At 66.1% G+C, this 18,334-nt stretch overlaps 1 protein-coding gene across 3 annotated transcripts; it reads right to left on the bottom strand.

The window, feature by feature from the left end:
* Positions 1–4,454: 4,454 nt before the first annotated feature.
* Positions 4,455–15,986, bottom strand: LFNG (LFNG O-fucosylpeptide 3-beta-N-acetylglucosaminyltransferase). Of its 3 annotated transcripts, none has more exons than XM_058285690.2 (8): positions 15,518–15,986; positions 11,831–11,879; positions 11,427–11,526; positions 11,178–11,331; positions 11,017–11,102; positions 10,741–10,906; positions 10,409–10,494; positions 4,455–5,248 (listed from the first exon to the last, which is right to left on the bottom strand). In XM_058285690.2, the coding sequence occupies exons 1-8, from the start codon at positions 15,938–15,940 to the stop codon at positions 5,038–5,040; spliced, it is 1,275 nt and encodes a 424-aa protein (XP_058141673.1). In that variant the 5' UTR covers positions 15,941–15,986; the 3' UTR covers positions 4,455–5,037. The 3 variants fall into 3 exon arrangements, with proteins under 3 accessions (XP_058141673.1, XP_058141675.1, XP_058141674.1); XM_058285692.2 differs by lacking the exon at positions 15,518–15,986 and adding an exon at positions 13,216–14,754 and having other exon boundaries at positions 4,457–5,248; XM_058285691.2 differs by lacking the exon at positions 4,455–5,248 and adding an exon at positions 9,026–10,247 and having other exon boundaries at positions 15,518–15,982.
* Between the last annotated feature and the right edge of the window lie 2,348 nt (positions 15,987–18,334).

The raw sequence follows: 18,334 nt of genomic DNA, 5'->3' as shown, positions 1-18,334 counted from the left end.
GCCTCTTTTCCCGAGTTTGGCTTCTGCCCGAGATGGGAGAACCGCCGAAGGGGTGGACGGCAGTGGCGTCTGCTGCTCTCGGCTTTCAGGGAGACGGGCCGTGGGTCGCTCGCCCTCGGGTCAGGCACTCGGTCACTTAGCCCCTGCACGAGGCCTGGGGTCTGGGGATGCAAGGGTCCTGGTAGCCGGCAGGCAGTCTACTGTGGAGGGCAACGAGGTCGGCGGGGAGGGCGCTGGACAGGCAGGGCCTCCTGTGTTAGGGCGAGGGGTCTAGTCTGCAAAGAATTGTTGGAGGGTTTGAAGGAGGGAGTGGTGGCCTGACCGACATTTTAGAAGCATCACTGTGCTGTCAGGTAAATGCCTTGGCAGGGGTCCGAGTAGATGATGGGATTGCTGTGAGAGGGTGGCTTGGGGCAGCCACCTGGTGAGAGAAGATGAGATAGTGGAGGTGGTGGTGACGGTTGTGATGGTGGTGATGGTGGTGGTGGTGATGGTGGTGGTGGTGGTGGAGGTGATGGTGGTGATGGTGATAGGGTGGTGGTGGTGATGGTGGAGACGAGGGTGATGTGATGGTGGAGGTGGTGATGGTGGTGGTGGAGGTGGTGATGGAGATGAGGGTGATGTGATGGTGGTGGTGATGGTGATGAGGGTGATGTGATGGTGATGAGGGTGGTGGTGGTGGTGGTGGTGGTGGTGATGGTGGTGGTGGAGGTGGTGGTGGAGGAGGTGATGGTGATGAGGGTGATGTGATGGTGGTGATGGTGGAGGTGGTGGAGGTGGTGATGAGGGTGGTGGTGGAGGTGGTGGTGGTGGAGGAGGTGATGGTGATGAGGGTGATGAGGGTGGTGGTGGAGGTGGTGGAGGTGGTGATGGTGATGGAGATGAGGGTGATGTGATGGTGGTGATGAGGGTGGTGGTGGAGGTGGTGATGGAGATGAGGGTGGTGGTGGAGGTGGTGATGGAGATGAGGGTGATGAGGGTGGTGGTGGAGGTGGTGATGGTGATGAGGGTGGTGGTGGAGGTGGTGATGGTGATGAGGGTGATGAGGGTGGTGGTGGAGGTGGTGGAGGTGGTGATGGTGATGGAGATGAGGGTGATGTGATGGTGGTGATGAGGGTGGTGGTGGTGGTGGTGGTGGTGGTCATGGTGGGGATGATGGTGAGGAGGGAGATGGTGGAGGTGGTGCTGAGGGTGATGACTGGTGACTGGTGATAGTGGAGGTGGTAGTGATGGTGATGATGATGGTGATGGTAGTTGACTGCAGGGATGAGAGGCAGATGCGTTTCTCTACAGTCAGGGAAACCTCCTTGGAAAGAGAATGGTCAAGTAAAGAACTACAGGAGGCAAGGTGGTGTCTTGGTTTCCTGTTGCTTCTGTAGCAAATTACCACACACTTAGGGGCTTAAAGCAGCCCAGGTTTGTTATCTTCTAATCCTGTGGATCCGAAGCCCACACTCGGCCTCCCTGGCAAGGTGTCGGCAGGCCTGCACCCCATCTGCAGGCTGCAGGGCAAACCCGCTCCCTTCTCCAGCTTCCCGAGGCCCCCTCTGCACCCTCAAGGCAAAACCAGAGCATCTCCATCTCTTCTCTGACTCTGACACTTGCCCCCTTCCTCCAAGGACCCTGGTGATTAACCTCCCACCTTGCCATCTTTACTTTGCTCACATCTGCACAATCTCTTCTGCCACATAGTCACGGTGCCTCCCAGGACTGGGGTGTGGATAGCTTTAGGGGCCAGTGTTCTGCCTGCCACAGAAAGTTACTCTTGAGGGCAGCTCAGGAAAGAGTGTTCTGAGCAGAGGGAACCGTCATGCGGAGACCCTGAGGCAGGTCCTCGCCTGGTGTGTTCAGGCGAGGAGGTGCAGGTGGCTGAGGCGGGAGCAGGAAGATGTGGGTGGAGACGATGTAAAGCGTATGTGGGGGAGCAGCAATTTTAAGGGGCCTCATGGCCTGTGCCCTGAGTGAGATGGGAGCCACACGGGGGGACAGAGCACAGTGTCATGACCTGAACCATTTTCACGGGGCCCTCTGACTGCTGTGTTGGAAAGGGGACTAGGACAGGTGCAGGGGGAGCAGGACAACTGCACTCACAGAGACAAGAGGCGACGGCGGCTTAGGCTGGGGGTGGCTGTGGTCTAAGGGAGGGGACGACTCGGGGTTGGGGGCCTGAGCAATTGGGAGGATGAGATGGGGCGGCCAGGGATGGAGCAGGTTTGGAGGGGGAGGAAGGTCAGGGATTCTGTTATTTTCTTAATGTCCTCTGGATCGTTCATTGCGAGTGTAAAAGGAACCCACCCAAATTTTACACATTGATCTTATACCCTGCCACATTGCTAAGTTTGTTTATTAACTCTCATAGTTTTCTTGTGGATTCCTTTGGATTTTCTATATATAAAATCACGTCATTTGCAAATAGAGTTTAATGTCTTTCTTCCCAGTTGGATAACTTTTCTTTTTCTTGCCTAATTGCTCTGGCAAGCGCTTCTGGTACACTGTTGAATAGCAGTGGCGGCGGCAGGCATCCATATCTGGTTCCTGGTCCTCAGGGGAAAGCTTTTAAGTCTTTCTCCATTAAGCCTGATGTTAGCTGTAGGTTTTTCACTAATGGCTTTTATCACATTGAGAAAGTTCCCTCTGTCCCTTCTTTTCTGGATGTTTGTTATCAAGAAATGGTGCTGGGTTTTGTCAAATGCCTTTTCTGCAACAATTGAGACGATCAACTTTTCCTTCATTCTATTTATGTGGTGTGTATTAGTCAGCCAAAGGGTGCTGATGCAAAATACCAGAAAGCTGTTGGCTTTTATAAAGAGTACTTATTTGGGGTAGGAGCTTACAGGTACCAGGCCATAAAGCATAAGTTACTTCCCTCACCAAAGTCTACTTGCACATGTTGGAGCAAGATGGCTGCCCACGTCTGCAGGGCTCAGTCTTCCTGGGTTCCTCTCTTCCCGGGGCTTGCCTCTCTCCGGGCTCAGCTGTTCTGCTATCTCCACAAGGCCAGCTGTAGACTCTTAAATGGACGGCTTGTTTCTCTTCCCGGGCTTCTCTCACTCCTCACAACCAAGCTCTTCTGTGTGCTTACTTCCCGGGGCTCCAGCTCAAGGCTCCCACCTCCCCTCTCTGCGGTGCAGTTTATCTGTAAGACTCTCCCACCAAGGGGCGGGGACTCAACGTCCTAAAGACGTGGCCCAATCAAAGCCTTAATCATTATGTAATCAAGAAAAAGTAAAACCTCTGAATCCAATACACTCTAATACACCCAGAGGAAAAAACTGGTTTACAAACATAATCCAGCATTTCTTTTTTGGAAGTCATCAATAATATCAAACTGCTACATGGTGTATTAGATTGGTTTTCATATGTTGAACTATTCTTGCATTCCTGGGATAAATCCCACTTGGTCATAGTGTGTAGTATTTTCAATATGCTGTTATATATGGTTTCCTAGTATTTTGTTAGGGATTTTTGCCTCTATATTGAAAGAGAAATTGGTCTGTAATTTTTTTTATGTGATGTCTTTATAAGGCTTTTGTATCAGAATAATGCTGGCCTTGAAGAATGAATTAGGGGCATGTTCCTTCTTCTTGGATTCTTTTTTTTTTTTTCAGATTTATTTTTTATTTCTCTCCCCTTCCCTCCCCCAGTTGTCTGCTCTCTATGTCCATTCACTGTGTGTTCTTCTGTGTCCGCCTGCATTCTTGTCAGTGGCCCTGGGAATCTGTGTTTCTTTTTGCTGCGTCATCTTGCTGTGTCAGCTCTCCATGTGTGCGGCGCCACTCCTGGGCGAGCTGTACTTTTATCTCGCGCGAGGCAGCTCCCCTTACTGGGCGCGCTCCTTGCGCGTGGGGCTGTCCTTATGAGGGGACACCCCTGCGTGGTACGTCACTCCTTGCGCACATCAGCCCTGCACATGGGCCAGCTCGCCACACAGGCCAGCTCGCCACACAGGTCAGGAGGCCCTGGGTTTGAACCCTGGACCTCCCATGTGGTAGGTGGACCCTCTACCTGTTGAGCCAAATCTGCTTCCCTTCTCTTGGATTCTTTGGAAGGGTTTGAGAAGGATTGGTGTTAATTCCTCTTTAAATGTTTGATAGAATTCACCAGGGAAGCTGTCTGGTCCTGGACTTTTCTTGGTTAGGTGGCTTTTGATCCTTTTTTAAATTTATTTCTCTCCCCTGCCCCTCCCCCCAGTTGTCTGCTCTCTGTGTCCATTCGCTGTGTGTTCTTCTGTGATCGCTTCTATCCTTATCAGCGGCACCGGGAATCTGTGTGTCTTTTTGTTGTGTCATCTTGCTGCGTCAGCTCTCCGTGTGTGTGGTGCCACTCCTGGGCAGGCTGCGCTTTTTTCACGTGGGGCGGCTCTCCTTACGGGACATACTCCTTGCGCGTGAGGCTCCCCTACACAGGGGCACCCCTGCGTGGCACGGCACTGCGCACGCATCAGCACTGCACGTGGGCCAGCTGCACACGGGTCAAAGGAGGCCCGGGGTTTGAACCATGTACCTCCCATGTGGTAAACCGACGCCCTAACCACTGGGCCAAGGCCGCTTCCCGGCTTTTGATCCTTGAGTCAATGTCTGTCCTAGGTTTGTTGAGGTTTTTTCTTCATGAGTCAGTTCAGGTCTTATTTGTGTTGCTAAGAATTTTTCCATAATCTAATTTACTGGCATATGGTTGTTCTTATAATCGTTTTTATTTATGTAAGTTCAGTAGCAGTATCACCATTTTCAATTCTGATTTTAGGATTCCTGTCTTTTCTCTTTTTTTGTCAGTCTTGCTAAACATTTGTCCATGTCATTGAATTTTTGGAAGAACCAACTTTTAGTTTCGTTTTCTATTCTCTATTTCTTTTATTTCCATTCTAATCTTAATTATTTTTTCTTCTGCTAATGTTGAGTTTACTTTGCTCTTTTTCTAGTGCCTCAAGATGTGAAGTTAAGTTACTGGTTTGTGGTATTTCACCTTTTTTTAATACGGGCATTTACAGCTATGAAGGTGTGTGTGTTTTAAGGTGGGGAGCCGACAGCTTGCTGAGGCTCATGGGAATGATCCAGCGGAGAGCAAATTGGCGTAGGGGAGGAGAGGGGAGAATTCGCTGGCAGAGCGATGTTCTTGAAGAGCCAAAGGGCTGGGGTCCGGGTCACATGCACGGGGTCTACACAGGCACGTGGGTCCTGCGTGCATCTGCTTGGGCTTGCGCACGCCGCCGGGTACTTGGGGGCCTTCCGGGGAAGGTCTCTGGCAGCTTCTATCTCCCCAAGAAATAGGAAGCGAGGTCAGCAGGGGGAGGGGCTGGGGGAGGAGGGTGAGCCTGGGGCCTGGGCCTGGGAGTGGTGGGACCCCGCGTGGGAGCCCAGGGTCTGGAACTGGAAGCCAGGCCGGCCAGCTGGCAAAGCGTCCGCTCCAGCCACGTCCGGCTGCCCGGGCGTCGGTGCAGTGGTAGGTGGGGCGGGGGTGCCAGGGGCAAGTGAAGGTGACGCAAGGGGGCGACGCCCATGCCCGGCCGGGATTTCAGCAGGGTAGGCAGCGCGGAAAAGCCCGCCAGGGGAGGGGCGGCGAGGGGCAGGGGGGCGCTGGTCAGTGCAGGGAGGGGGGATGGGCTGCTGGCGCAGGACGGGGGCGCCCGGGGCATAGACGGCCCCGTGCCACCTGCACCTGGGGCCCGGGGGCTGCCGCTGTGGCTTGGGGCAAGGTCTCCAGTGCGACCTTGGGGCGTGGGGGAGGGGCCAGGCATGCGGGAGGGACCTCTCCGCGGACAGAGAGCCACCTCGATGGACACGGGTTTGCGGCAGCCACGCACCTGCTCAAGGGGTCTGGACAGCGACAGCCACGGGGCAGCCGGGACCACACAGGGACCCGAGGACGACAGTGGGGCCCGGGGGGTGGCGGGGCCTGGGGGCAGCGGGCGTGGCAGGGACAGGTCCCAGGCCGACAGGGGCGAGCGGGCAGAGGAAGTGCCCGGCGGGGGTCCTTGAGGTGCTGGGTTCCTGGGAGCTGGTTCCAGAACCCGCCGGAAGGGGGTGACGGGGCCCTGGAGCCGTCCAATTGCACACTTTAAAAACGCCCAAAATGGCAACCTTTACGTTGTATTTTTCCATGATTGAAAAATGACAGAGTGCGGGTCCCGCTCCCGGGGGGCCTGGCGCGGCAGGGCCGGTGGGCCCGAGAACCTGCATTCCTGCACGTGCCCGGGGGCGGAGGCGGCTGGGCTGGCGTCTCCTGCGACGCCCCCGGCTGGGGCAGGACCGCTGGCCCGTCGAACCGGGTGGTGCCCAGAGCTGGGGCTGGAGAGCGGGGGACAGCCCCGCGCGGCCCCCTGCGGCCGCACCCTTAACCTCGGCTCCTGTGTCGCTCGTGGTGTGGCCTCTCAGGTGTGGCCTCTGAAAGGTCAGCACCGAAGCCACGTCGCCTCCTCCCGCTGCCGGGGTCAGCGCCCTGGGCTTGGGAGAGAAGCCCGCGGAGAGAAGCCCCTGGGGCTGCCAGCAGCCGGCGCCCGAGGGCCGCAGTGGGCCGTGCGGGGCGGGGCAGGGGCCATGCGGGGCGGGGCGGGGCCCTGGGCCCGGGGAAGCAGCTCCTCCCGGAGCCCCCAGACCAGGAGCCCCCAGACCCAGGGGGGCGGCGGCATCGGGGTCACCCCGGCAGGGATGGCAAAGGGCTCCCCACCCTGTGTCCCCTCCTGAGGCTGCGCCGGAGCCCTCTGGGTGGAGCCCGGGCTGAGCGGGTGAGGATGGGGCCGCCCCCCCCCCCCCCCCCCCGGGCCTTCACCAGGCGCGAGCAGGGACGGGCAGCTGGGCCTGCGGGCGCGCTCCCGCTGCTGCTGGCGCTGGGTGCGGGGAGGGTCGTGGAGACGCGCCCCCTCCCAGGCCCCCAGGCCCCTCTGCCGGGCTGTGCTGACACCTGGCGCTGGGTCTGCAAAGCTTTCCTGCGCCCGCGCAGATGCCCCTCTCCCAGGAAGCCCTCCGTGACTGCCCCACGTGAAGGGGGCCTGGCCCTCCCCAGCCCTGGCTCCGCCCAGGCAGCCCTGGAGGTGAGCGCCAGGGAGCCCCAGGGGTGTGGCCTCATGTTGTCAGAAACCTTCCCCCCTCGTTGATCAGCAGCTGGAAGGGGGCCACTGGCGGGCCAGGACAAGCCCGCGAGGGACCCCGGGGCTGCCGGCCAGGGCCCCAGGGCCCGGAGGAGAGCGCCGCGGGCCTCGCTGCGGGGAGCAGGAGGCGCCTCCGGCCTCGTGGCTCACCTTCCGGAGGCCCGCCCCCTCCCTGCAGCGTCCCGGGGCCCCTGAGCCTGCTTCCCCCCTGCCGGGGCCCCTGGGAAGGAGGGCGGCCGCAGGCCCCGGGCCCCGCCCCTGCACTGCCTTCCCCTCGGGTGGGCTCAGTCCCCCCCACCCCCCACCCCCCTGGGCCAGCGTGGGCCACTGCCGCTGCCTGCCCCAGACCCTCGGGCTCGGCGCCGGCAGGACGGGACCTGGGCCTGGCCACAGGTGGAAGCCACTACCCCCCCGCCCCCCCCTGCCCGCCGCGAGCTCGGGTGCTCGTCCATGCAGCCTCCCCGGCGGCACACGGGTGGGACTGGGGCCCTCCTTGCCCTCACGCTGCCCCTTGTGGCCCAAGGCCCATGCCCCGACTCGGGGGGTGGCCAAGGCCAAGGGGGGGTCAGGCTCTGGCCAGCAGCCTCTCAGGCAGCAGGTGTGGCTGTGTGTGCCCCTTTGGGGCTGGGAGCTGGGGGCTGAGGGCAGGGGTCTGGGTTCAGGGGATGGGGGCTGGGGCACTATGGACAGGGCTGAGGGTAGGGGGCTGGGGTCAGGGGGCAAGGGACAGGGGGCAGGGTCTGGGGTAGGGAGTAGGAGTCGGGGGAAGGGCAAGGGGCAGAGGGTTGGGGGTATGGGGCTGGGGGCAGGGGTCTGGAGGTATGGGGCTGGGGTCTGAGTTCAGGGATCAGGGGAGGGCAAGGGGCAGGGACGCTGGGGACAGGGCTGAGGGGTCAGGGGTCAGGGGTCTGGCCTCTGTGCCCAGCAGGCAGGGGTGGGGCAGGATGCAGGGACTGAAGGTGGCAGCACGGGGCGGGGCCACGGCGAGATGCGCTCCTCCAGCGCTGCTATTTCTCTAGAAGCTTGGAGCAAGGCAGGACACGGAGGCCAAGACTCATCCGTACAGAGTGGGGGGAGCGCATCTGTGGGGACAGCTTGAGGGCAGAGGCGGGAGCAGGGCTGGCCCGCGGGGAGGCTGCCGGGAGGTTTCTGGGGCTCCGTTTGCGGAAGCGCCTTCTGACTGTGCAAGTGGCTCAAGAGGAAGTGAGGGCTGCCCCGACGCTGGCGGGAAGGGGGGTGCCTGGAAGTGGGGTGCAGAGGGGATTCCCCAGCCGGAGGCTGCCGCAGCCCCTCCACCACGCCCGCCAGCCTCCACGGGCTTTCTTTGCGGAAGAAAAAGCACCAAGGAGCCGCTTTCTCCGGAAAACATGAACAGGCTGGACCCCGTGGGGCCTCCCGGGCTTGGCCAGGTGGCTGGGGGGGTGCAGGACACAGGCCCGGGACGGGGGGGGGGGGGGGGGAGGGCTGCACTGTTTTACAGGCAGGGAGGGAAAGCCCAGCAGCGACGCCAAAGCTCTTCGCCGCCCTCCAGTCCAGCTGCACGGCCTTGGGGTGTTGGGCCCCCCTCTGAGCCTCAGTTTCCCCGACTGCTAAATGGGGCAGGCACAACAGCTCTGGGGGTCTCTGATGAGGAGTGAACCAGGTGAGGAGGTCCAAGGCCGGGTGGGGGCCCCCCACGGGCTGGGGCCGTGGGTGTCTCAGGCCTGCAGGTCCCAGCAGCCCCACCACTGACCACCCTGCTGCACCCGGCGGGCCCCGGGGCTGGCTGCACCTGCGCAGGCACCTGCGGGGGGCGATTTCACCCCAAGTCCCTTCCGAGACAGCTTGCTCGGAGGGATTTCTACCCGCCCCGCCAAACGTGGGTGCAAACCAGGCCGAGGCCCCAGACCCAGAACCCGAGGCTCAGGCCCCCACGTGCAGCCAAAACCAGGACCCCCAGGGTGACCGCAAAGAGCGCCTTTATTCAAAACAAAGCCGTCACCATAGCAACAACACTGCAGGTCCCTGAGAGCTTGTCCCTCGTCACTCGATTTCCTAGCTATGTCTTTGTGAAAAGAAACACGGAACACAAAACACATCACAGGACAGGCAGGCCCCGCTGGGCCCAGCACAGACACAGCTATGCAGGAGGAGGACGGGGGCTCGGAAGGTTCCAGATACTGGAACATATAAATAACAGCATTAAGACATTTCCATCTCAGCTTTAAAAACAAAGATTACCCAAAATTTGGCTTCTGCTTTTTCTGATCCACAGAAAAGATAACACACCCTCCCACAAAAAAAAAAAAATTTTAAAAACACACAACAGAACAGACGCACAAAAAAACACCCTATTTTTTCACCCACCCCATTTTGAGGAAAAAAAAACCAGCACAGTAAAAAACTACTGTCAGAGTATTTACAGACACCCACTGTGGGCGACTCTCTCTCTACCTGGGAGAGTAGAGAAAACACGCAGCTCTGCTCGCCCGAACATGGGGAGACCCAGGGAAGCCTTCCAAGGGGCTCGGGGGAGACCTCCAGCCAGGAGTGCCAGCAGGACCCACCACTCACCCCAGCTGGCTGGCCATGGGGCTGACCGGGCCACTGCACGCTGGCAGCGGCTGCCGTGTGTCACCCTGCGCCCGAGCCCAGTGGGACCAGAGGGCTCGGCCACTCACCCCCAAAACCAGCTTCCCCTGGACTGGGCGTGGCTCGGCTGTAACTGGGGGTCCCGAGGCAGGGGGCCCCGGATTCCAGGATGCAGGCGCTGAGCAGGCAGAGAGGCACCTGCACGTACCTGTGTACACCTGGCCCGACCCCTGCCTCTTGTGAAAAGGTTGAAAAACAGTAACAGCCCTGCCCTCGGGTTCGGACACGCAGAGCCTTCTCCCGGGCTACGAGCTGCGAGGACGGGAATGCAGACAGGCGGGCAGATCCGCGGCGCCGCCACGGAGCAGCGCTGCCCAGCAGCCTGCCCCACGGGTGAGCACCCGAGTCACGCCCACAGGCGCAGCCCGCAGGGGCCTCGAATGCCGAGGCCGGGGCAGCGCCACGGGGATCCCCAAGCCCTTTGGATACCAGGGGCGCCCGGGGTCGGGGTCTCGGCCGTGTCTGCTAGAAGACGGCGGCTTGCGGACACCAGGGAGTGTCCGGGTACAGGAGGCAGTGGATGGAGCGGAACCTGCGGGGACAGAGGTGGGGGCTGGTCTGGGGGGGCGGGGGTGTGGACCCCCATTTCCAGGAGGCTGCCGTGTGGTCCTCCCCACTGCTCAGAGAAGCCCCAGCTCTAGCGATCCCGGACCCCTGGGGGACCCCCACGCCCTCCCTGGGCCTCTCTCACACCTGGAGGGGTCCGCTTCCACGGAGAAGGCGCCTTTCAACTGGACGGTGTTCCGCCTGTTCTCAAACATGCCGTAGCTCAGAGTCACCTGCGGGGAGAGGGGCGGGTGACGCCCACGGGCCCCGGGGCCCCGGCCAGCAGGCGCCGGGCCGATGCCCCCAGCCCTGGCCCGGCTGGCAGGGGGCTGCGGACCAGGCCCTCCCTCGGGCCCGGGCTCCGGCACCCACGCAGGGAGAGCTGGGGCGCAGAGCTCCCCCCCCCCGGGCGCGCTTCTCCTCGCGGAGCCTCTCTCCCTGGTGGTCCATCCCGGCCTCCCCGGCGGCTGCCGGCGCACCTGCTCGTGGAGCGCGGAGGCGGGCACCTGCTGCAGGTTCTCCAGGTGGGAGTGGAAGAGGCCGCTGCGCAGGAGGGGCACGCCCAGCAGGGCCTCCACGATGTAGCCCACCGTGCAGTCGTCGGGCAGGCGGATGCGCTCGGCCGTGCTCACGAAGTGGCCCCCGCTGCGGAGGGGGGCGGGCGCGGTGAGCGGGGGCCGCCCCGGGCTCGGAGGGGAGCGGCCGGGCCCCGTCCCCGCTCAGGGCCCCCCCCCTCCGCCGGGGGCGGCACCCACCTGGCCCACGGGCTCATCCGGAGGGCGAGCCCGCGGCTGACGCAGAAGCCGGCTCCACCGGTGGCAAACCAGAAGTGGACGGGGCGCTGCGGGGGGAGGCGGCGTGAGGCCGGGACCCCCGGCTCGGCCCCCCGCCCCGGCCCCGCCCGGCGGGCACTCACCACGCTGTTCTCGCCCACCCTCTCGGTGGCCTGGATGGGCCGGTCGAGGCTGGGCTTGCCGATGTACACGTCCCGCGTGTGCGGGAAGCGCGCCAGCAGCCGCAGCAGCGCCCGCACGTTGACGTAGTTGTCGTCGTCCACGTGGCAGAACCACCTACGGGGCCGGGCGGGCGTCAGGGCGGGCGCGCGGGGCGGCCCTGCCGGCGTGGGGGCGGGGGTTCCCGGGGACCCCCGCAGCCCCGCACTCACTTCCTGCCCGACTCGATGAAGCGGTCGTACTCCACGGCCATCTTGCAGGACAGCGCCTGGCGGCTGTGCGCGGCCGAGCAGTTCGTGTTGACCACGTTGCCTGCCCGGGGTGTGGGGGGGTGTGAGAGGGTCTGTATGGGGGGGGGGCTCGGCAGGGCCCGGGGGGGAGCGCGGCCGCCTGCCCCAGAGGACCGAAAGTGCCCCCCCACCCGGTGCCCTCCTATTCCGACTTCTTCCCAGCACAGGCCACCTGTTGCTGCCGCAGTTCAGAGACCCAGGGCTGAAAGGGCCTCATTTGCATGAGAATCGAGGCAGGGGTAAGAGGCGGAACTTGAGCAACCCCCTCCCAAGCATCCCCCCCCCCCCGCAGAGCTGTTCCCCCCTGCTCCCGCCCCCGGGCTCACCTGTGTGCCTGGCCAGGACTTCATCCTCCCCGTCGGTGAAGATGAACGTCTAGAAGAAGCAGCACGGCCTTGAGCGGGCAGCTCCTGTCCCCACCCTCGGCCACCTGGAGCTTTGGCGGCTGCGGCACGCCCCAGCCTTCTCAGGGCCTCAGTTTCCCCATGTGCACAGAGTGGGCCCCAAGTCCCCCTCCCCCTCGCCGGCAGCGGGGGAACAAGGTCACCCAGGCAGCTGTGCAGGCACGAGCCAGGTGGGGCCCTCCACCCGCCGGCCAGGTAACCGGCTCCCGGCCGCCCGCGCACCTGGCGGGCACACACCCTTATTGACACAGCGCCCAGCCCCGGGACAGGCGGGGAGGGCCGGCTTCGGGAAGCCGAGTCTCAATCGCTCGGGGACAAAGGCCTTCGCTGGGCGGCTGCCAAGCCCCGGCAGACAAAGGCCCGGAGGGGGGATGAATGGGCCGGCCTTGTCCCCCACTTTGTCCCGGGCGGGGCGCGCGGGCCTTAACTCGGCCGAGTTAAGCGGGAGTGGCCCCGCTGCCCATTACCATACAGCTGGCCTGGTTAACAGGGCCACCGCCGCTGCCACCCTCCGGTTGGCCCTGTCCCTGCCCGGCTGTGTGACCCTCCCAGGGCCAAAGTGGCCTGTGCTGCTGTCTGAAGCCCCCGGGGCTGGTGCCAGGGCCCGGCTCCACCCCTGCCCCCGGCACGCAGCCCCCCAGGCTCGCAGACCAGCCCGCCGCAGCCACCTGGGCCAGATCCCGCCAAGGAAGAGGCCGGGCGGGGAGGCGGTAAGGGGAGCTGCCCGCGCCCGCCCGGGCGGGCTGGCGCTCAGGGAATACTCCTTCCTCTGCCCAGCACGTGCCACCTGGCGCACCCCGGCGAGGCAGAGTGCAAAGCCTGCGGGCCAGGTGGGGACAACTCTGAGCAAAGCTCCACCCCCGCCCGCCCGGCCTCAGTTTCCCCCGTGCACAAATGGGCCTGAAGGAGGCTCCAGTGTGGGTGGCGAGGGGCAGGCCCCCGGGATGCGGGATGCGCCCCAGCCCAGGAGGGGTGCCACCCTCCCCCGGGCAGCTCCTGGCTGGTGCTCAGGTGAGGCCCCAGGTGCAGCTGGTGGACCTGAAGTCCAGGGGACGGCTCGTCCCAGCCACACCCTCACCTGTCCCCCCCCCCCCATGCCAGCAGGCACCCTGAGGCACCCGCACGCACAGACTCGCCCCCAGCCCCCCCTCGCCCAGCGGCTCGGCCCGGAATGCCGTGGGAGGCGGGCCGGCCCGAGCAGACGCCGCTGCGGGCGCTGGATTAGGAGGAAAATGCTTTCCTAATGAGCTCAAGCAGGGCTGCACCACTGCGGCCGAGCCGCCCGCCGCTGCGGAGATTAAAGTCACCTTTGTTCCGCTGCGGCCCGGGAGGCGGCGGAGGGCGGGGCCCCCACCCGCCGCCCGGGAGGGGCAGGGCGCCCCCAGGGAGCCGGGTTCCTCCTCCGCAAGACAGGCTGAGGGCAAAGCGCCCGGGAGGGGCCCCTCCTTCATCGACCAGCGGCCTACACTGCACGGGCGGGGAAACTGAGGCCCAGCGGGGCAGGCACCAGCCAGCCCCACCCAGCCCCCGGCCTTCCAGGGACAAGGACCCCCCGGGGCTCCCCCCACTTCCCTGCAGAGGCTGGTGGAGGAAGAGCAGAGGGCAGCAGGGCTGGCGCGGGCAGGGGGGGGGCCACAGGAAGCAGCATTGTTCCTGGAGCCGCGATTCAAAGAAACACAGGATGCCAGCCCTCCCCCCAATTGTGGCCGCTGCGGTGGTGGCAGGGGCTGCAGCCAGGCCCGCGCCCGTGGGGGTGGGGGCCCACAGGGGCCGAAGGCCTGGGTCCTTGTCTCAGACCTCGAGGGCCTCCCCGGTGTGCCCCGAGCCCCCCCCTACCGCTGGGCGTTCCTCGCACCACCCTTTGCTGGGATCCCTTTCTGGGCATTTTCTACTCGTGTTCTAGCCTAAGCAGCACCGCCTCCAGGAAGCCTTCCCCGGTACACTCCTCCCTCCCCCACCGTTGGTCTGCTCGGATGCCCACTTTCAGCTCATGCCCTCCCCCCACAGTCCCGGCCTCCTGGGGCCTCTCTCATCAGGTTGGGTCAGAGGCACCCGGGGCGTCCTGAGCCGAGCAGAGCTGGGAAGGAGGACCCTCCGCGGTGCCCGTTTCGAGGCCCCTGCCCCCCACAATGCACTGCGCGAGGGGCTCTTGTTTGCTCCGTACACGTGAACTGAGGCTGGGGGCAGAGTCAGCCTCTGCTCGGGGACGCAAGCCACGGAGAAGGAAGCATCGGGGGACCCTGCGGCAGGGGCCACAGGGCCCAGGGGAACTGATGGTCCCCTGACCCCCCAGCCTGAGCATCTTCTAGGCTCACCCCTGCCTCCAGGCTTTGCCAGACCCAGTTTGCAAGACCCTACGGGAAGAGCAGTATCTTCTCTGTCTCCGAGAAGAGGAGACTGACGTTCAGAGAAGCCCAAGATATTTATTACCCGGGATCACCTAGAACTGCGGAGACTGGTACCTGAGGCTCTCCGACCACATCCCCTCTGCGGGAGAAAACCCCCAAAAGTCCCAGATGAGATCCTCAGAGCTGCGGGGAGCGCAGAGGGGGCTGAAGGCTGTCCCACAGCGGAGAGGCAGAGTGCGAGAGGGGCGCGGGGGAGGGTGGCTGGCTCGGGCTGGTGCCCGGGGGCTGTCAGTCAGGGAGGTGGGGGGCCCTGCCCGCCCCTCATCGCCAGGCAACCTGAGTGGCCAGCGCGCCGCGCCGGTTCCCATGGAGCGCGCAGCGCGCACAAGGGGCCGGGCGCCTTTCTCCGCGGAGAAAGGGGCTTTGTTACCTTGCCCGAGGGGCCGCGGGAGCGCCGCGCGGGGAATCCTAACGGGCGGCCGAACAAAACGGCCGCCCCGCCCGCGGGCGCGCCGGGCGCCTGGGAAAGGGTCCTGCCTTCCCAGGAGGCGGCGCCCGCCTTCGCGGGCCCCCGCCGAGGCCAGGGCCGGGGGCACCCTGCCCCCAACGAGGGTCCCAGCCCTGCCGCAGGACCCAGGCGGCCCCCGCGCCCCTGGGGTCGGAACGCCCCCTCCCCCCCCCCCACGTCCCCGCCTGCGCGCCAAATGGCTTCAGCCAGAGGGTGCTGCCCGCTGCCCCCGGCGCCGCCGGCACCCGCCCCGCCTGCTCCATCCCAACCGTCCGTCCCCGGCGGCCTCCAGGTTTTCAAAGTGGGGCGTGGCCTCGCCGCGTGCCCCGGGCCACAAGCGGGGGGCTCCGGGCTCCGCGCCGACCCCCAGGCGCGGCGCCCACTTTGCCTGGGATGCAGCCCCCAGATTATGCCCCACAGCAAGGCTGGGGTCCCCACCTCACCTCTAAGGTCAGGGTCGTCCAACCGAAAGAAGGTGTGCGCCCAGGGCGGCCGCGGTGAGCCAGGAGCCCCAGGGCCACCCCCTCCAGGACGAGGACGCCGGGCGCCTGAAGGTCCAGCGGCAAGAGGCCCCCGACGTGGGAGCTGGCGGAGGGGACCCCCCACCCGGGGCTCCGGGCCCCACGGGCACAGGCGCGTCTGCTCGGGGCAGGGACGCCAGGCAGGCTGCGCTGCAGGGGGGGCGCGGCCGCCCCCCACCCCGGGGCCGCCCCGGGGGGCAGGACAGGGGCCCGCCGCGCGCCCCGGGCTCACCATCTCCTTGTGGCGCGAGATCCAGGTCTCGAGCAGCAGGTCGAGGCGCGCGCGGTGGAACTTCTTGGTGGTCTTGACCGCAATGAAGACGTCCCGGGGCCCGAGCGCCTCGACGGGGGACCGCGGGCGGCGGGGGGCGCCCCCGGGCGGGGGCCCCGCCTCGGGACGCGCGCGCGCCAGCAGGCTGAAGTACTCCGACAGGCTGTGCACCTCGCGGGCCCGCGCCGCCGCTGCCGCCGCGCCCCCGGCCGCCCCCGCCGGCGCCGGGGCCGCCCCCGCGGGGCCCGCCAGGCTGCGCAGCGCGCGGCGGGCGCGCTCGGCGGGCGCGGGCGGCGGCGGCGGGTCGGCCGTGAGCACCAGCAGGCAGGCGAGCAGCGCGCCCGCCAGCGCCAGCAGCAGGCGGCGGCCGCAGCGCTTGAGCATGGTGGGCGGCCGCGCGCGCCCCGCCGCCGGCGCCCCTCGCTGCCCGCGCGCCGCCCGCGCCCGCCGCCCTTATAGCGCGCCGGCCCCGCCCCGGCCCGCCCCGGGGCGGTGCCCGGCCCCGGTCCCGCCCCCGCCGCGAGCGCAGCGGCTCCCGGCCCCGGCCCCGCCCCCGGCCGCCGCCCACGTGGGGCCGCGCCTGGGGGCCGGGGAGCGCCGGGCGGGCGGCGGGCCCCCCTCCCTCTGCGCACGGGCTCGCTCGCCGCGGGCTCCCCGCGCCAGCCCCGGCCCGGGCGGGGCTGTCCCCGCGCGTCGGCCTGTGCCTTCGGGCTCCCCCGCTGTGCGCCTTCCCCCCCCCCCCTCGGAGCCCGCTTCCTCTCGGCGCGGCGGGGTCCCCGGGGAGGGCGTGGGCCAGCCGGCTGGGTGCCGGGCCTGGCTCTCCCGAGCGCTCGGTCTCGGGCAGCCCGGGTCACTCTGGAGGAGCTCGGGCACCTGTGCCGCAGGTGGCTGCACCGAGGTCCCAGCGGGACAGCACCTGTACGGAACCCCACCCTCGTCCCCGGGCTCCTTTCCTCTTGCCCGGCCCTACGGCGGGGCCTGGGGCGGGGTGGGGGGTGGGTCGGCTCGCTGCCGGCTTGGAGACGGCGTCCCTGGCCCCCCGAAATCCTCCAGGCGCCCCGGGGCGCAGAGACACTGGCGGCCCCGCCCCGCCGGGGATGAAAGGCCGCCTTCTGTCCCGTTTGGTCTCTCCACGCTCTGGCCAGATGTGGCCCAGCTGGACTCCCGCCCCGCCTCCGCGGCACACGGCGGCCCCCATCCCCGGCCCTTCCCACGGGCCCGGGCCCCCTGCACGAGCGGGGGCGGCAGGAATGCGCGCTCGCAGCCGGGGTTGGGTCTGAGGCGCGAGGGGCCTGGAAGTGGCCTAGGGCTGCCCCTCGCCCACCCCTGTTTGAGCAGGGTCCCAGCCCCTGCCTGCGGCGTCTTCCGGAAACGTGGTGGGGGGCGGCTCTTCGCCTGGCTGCACGTCCTCCTCCCCCTCCCGCCAGCCCCGCCCCCCCTCCCAGGAGGCCCTTGAGACCACTACACTGGTGGCCCCTGCCCACTGCACCTGGGGGCTGAGTTCAGTTACTGCATCCCAAGCCCCCTCCACCAGAGCTCATTCATCCCCGAGAATGGAGGCTGGCACACAGTAGGTGCTCAAGAAAGGCTGAAGGAGCAAACAGGGAGGCCTGGCCACTGATCAGACCCCCCCCCCCGCTGACCCTGCCGGTGCAGCTTAGTACACCCGGGGGACTTGGAGACATGTGGACCCCAGCCCCGCGGCGACGGGGTGGGCTGGGGCTCGGGTTCCCAGGCTTCTCCCGCCCCCAGGTAATTAGCAGGCACCACCTCAGGCAGGCAGATGCCAGAGCAGATGGTGCTGCCTGTGCCCAAGTGACAAGTCTCCCATGGCGTCACCTCCTGCCATAAACCCCTCCCCCGTCGGCCAGAGCCGGGCCTGGAGCGTCCGGGCAGCTGCAGAGGGTGGGGGTGACGGGGGAAAGGACCCGACAGCTGGACGGGCAGCCCCGACCCGGGGCTCAGCTCCAGGTCCGAGCGCTGCCCGTGCGACCGAGGCCCTTGCCCCGTTGCCAAGTCCTGACTCACATATCTGAGCCGCTTCCCAGCTGAGCCTGTGGCACGACCGTCCCCCCTGCCCTGGACGCACGGGCTTCCTGGGCTCCCTGCCCCGGGCCTGCCCGCCCCGTGTGCTCTCGACCCGGCGTGCAGGCGGCACTGGTCACAGCGCCCTCCCCGGAGTCCCATGTGGCTCCCGGTGCCTCCGGGTTTGGCTGGACGGCCGTGGCACCTCGGGCGGTGGCCCAGCCCCATTCTGGCCGCCCCGGCTACCCCTCGGCCTGCCCCGAGCAGCCCGCGCGCCATCAGCCCCCAAGCCCGCGCGGGCCGTGCCCGGCAGCCGGAGCTGTCGATGGCGTGCGTGGTTCGTGGGCACCCGCAGGGGCGGGAGAGAGCAGCGGGTGACTGTGCTGACCCTCGGCCCTCCTGCCCGGGCCCTGGACGCCAGCCCTCCGTGGGCCCAGCCCTGCCCGGGCCCCGGCTGCTCCCGCCCTTTGCACCAAAGGCAAGCTGAGGCTGCGGGTCCCGCCGCGGGGTGCCCGGGCCGCAGCCTGGTGGGGGGGACGTGGGCACCGGCCGCAGCCCGGCTTCCGCATTAGCGATGGGCCGGTCGCGGCCGCCTCGCCTGGGAACCGCGGGACAGAGCCTGGCGGCGTTCTTCCGGCCACTGCAGGCTTTGGCAGGCGTGATTCAGTGTCTTTGCTGTCAGGAGATTGGAATTTCGTGGTGACTCCCCGAGGTCTGAAAACCATAGGGGGCGGCGGCCCAGCTGCCATGGCC

Source organism: Dasypus novemcinctus, chromosome 23 (genome assembly GCF_030445035.2).
Source record: "Dasypus novemcinctus isolate mDasNov1 chromosome 23, mDasNov1.1.hap2, whole genome shotgun sequence".
Taxonomy (NCBI): Eukaryota; Metazoa; Chordata; class Mammalia; order Cingulata; family Dasypodidae; genus Dasypus; species Dasypus novemcinctus.
The sequence above is the reverse complement of the archived record's forward strand: the minus strand, read 5'-3'. Positions and strand labels throughout refer to the sequence as shown.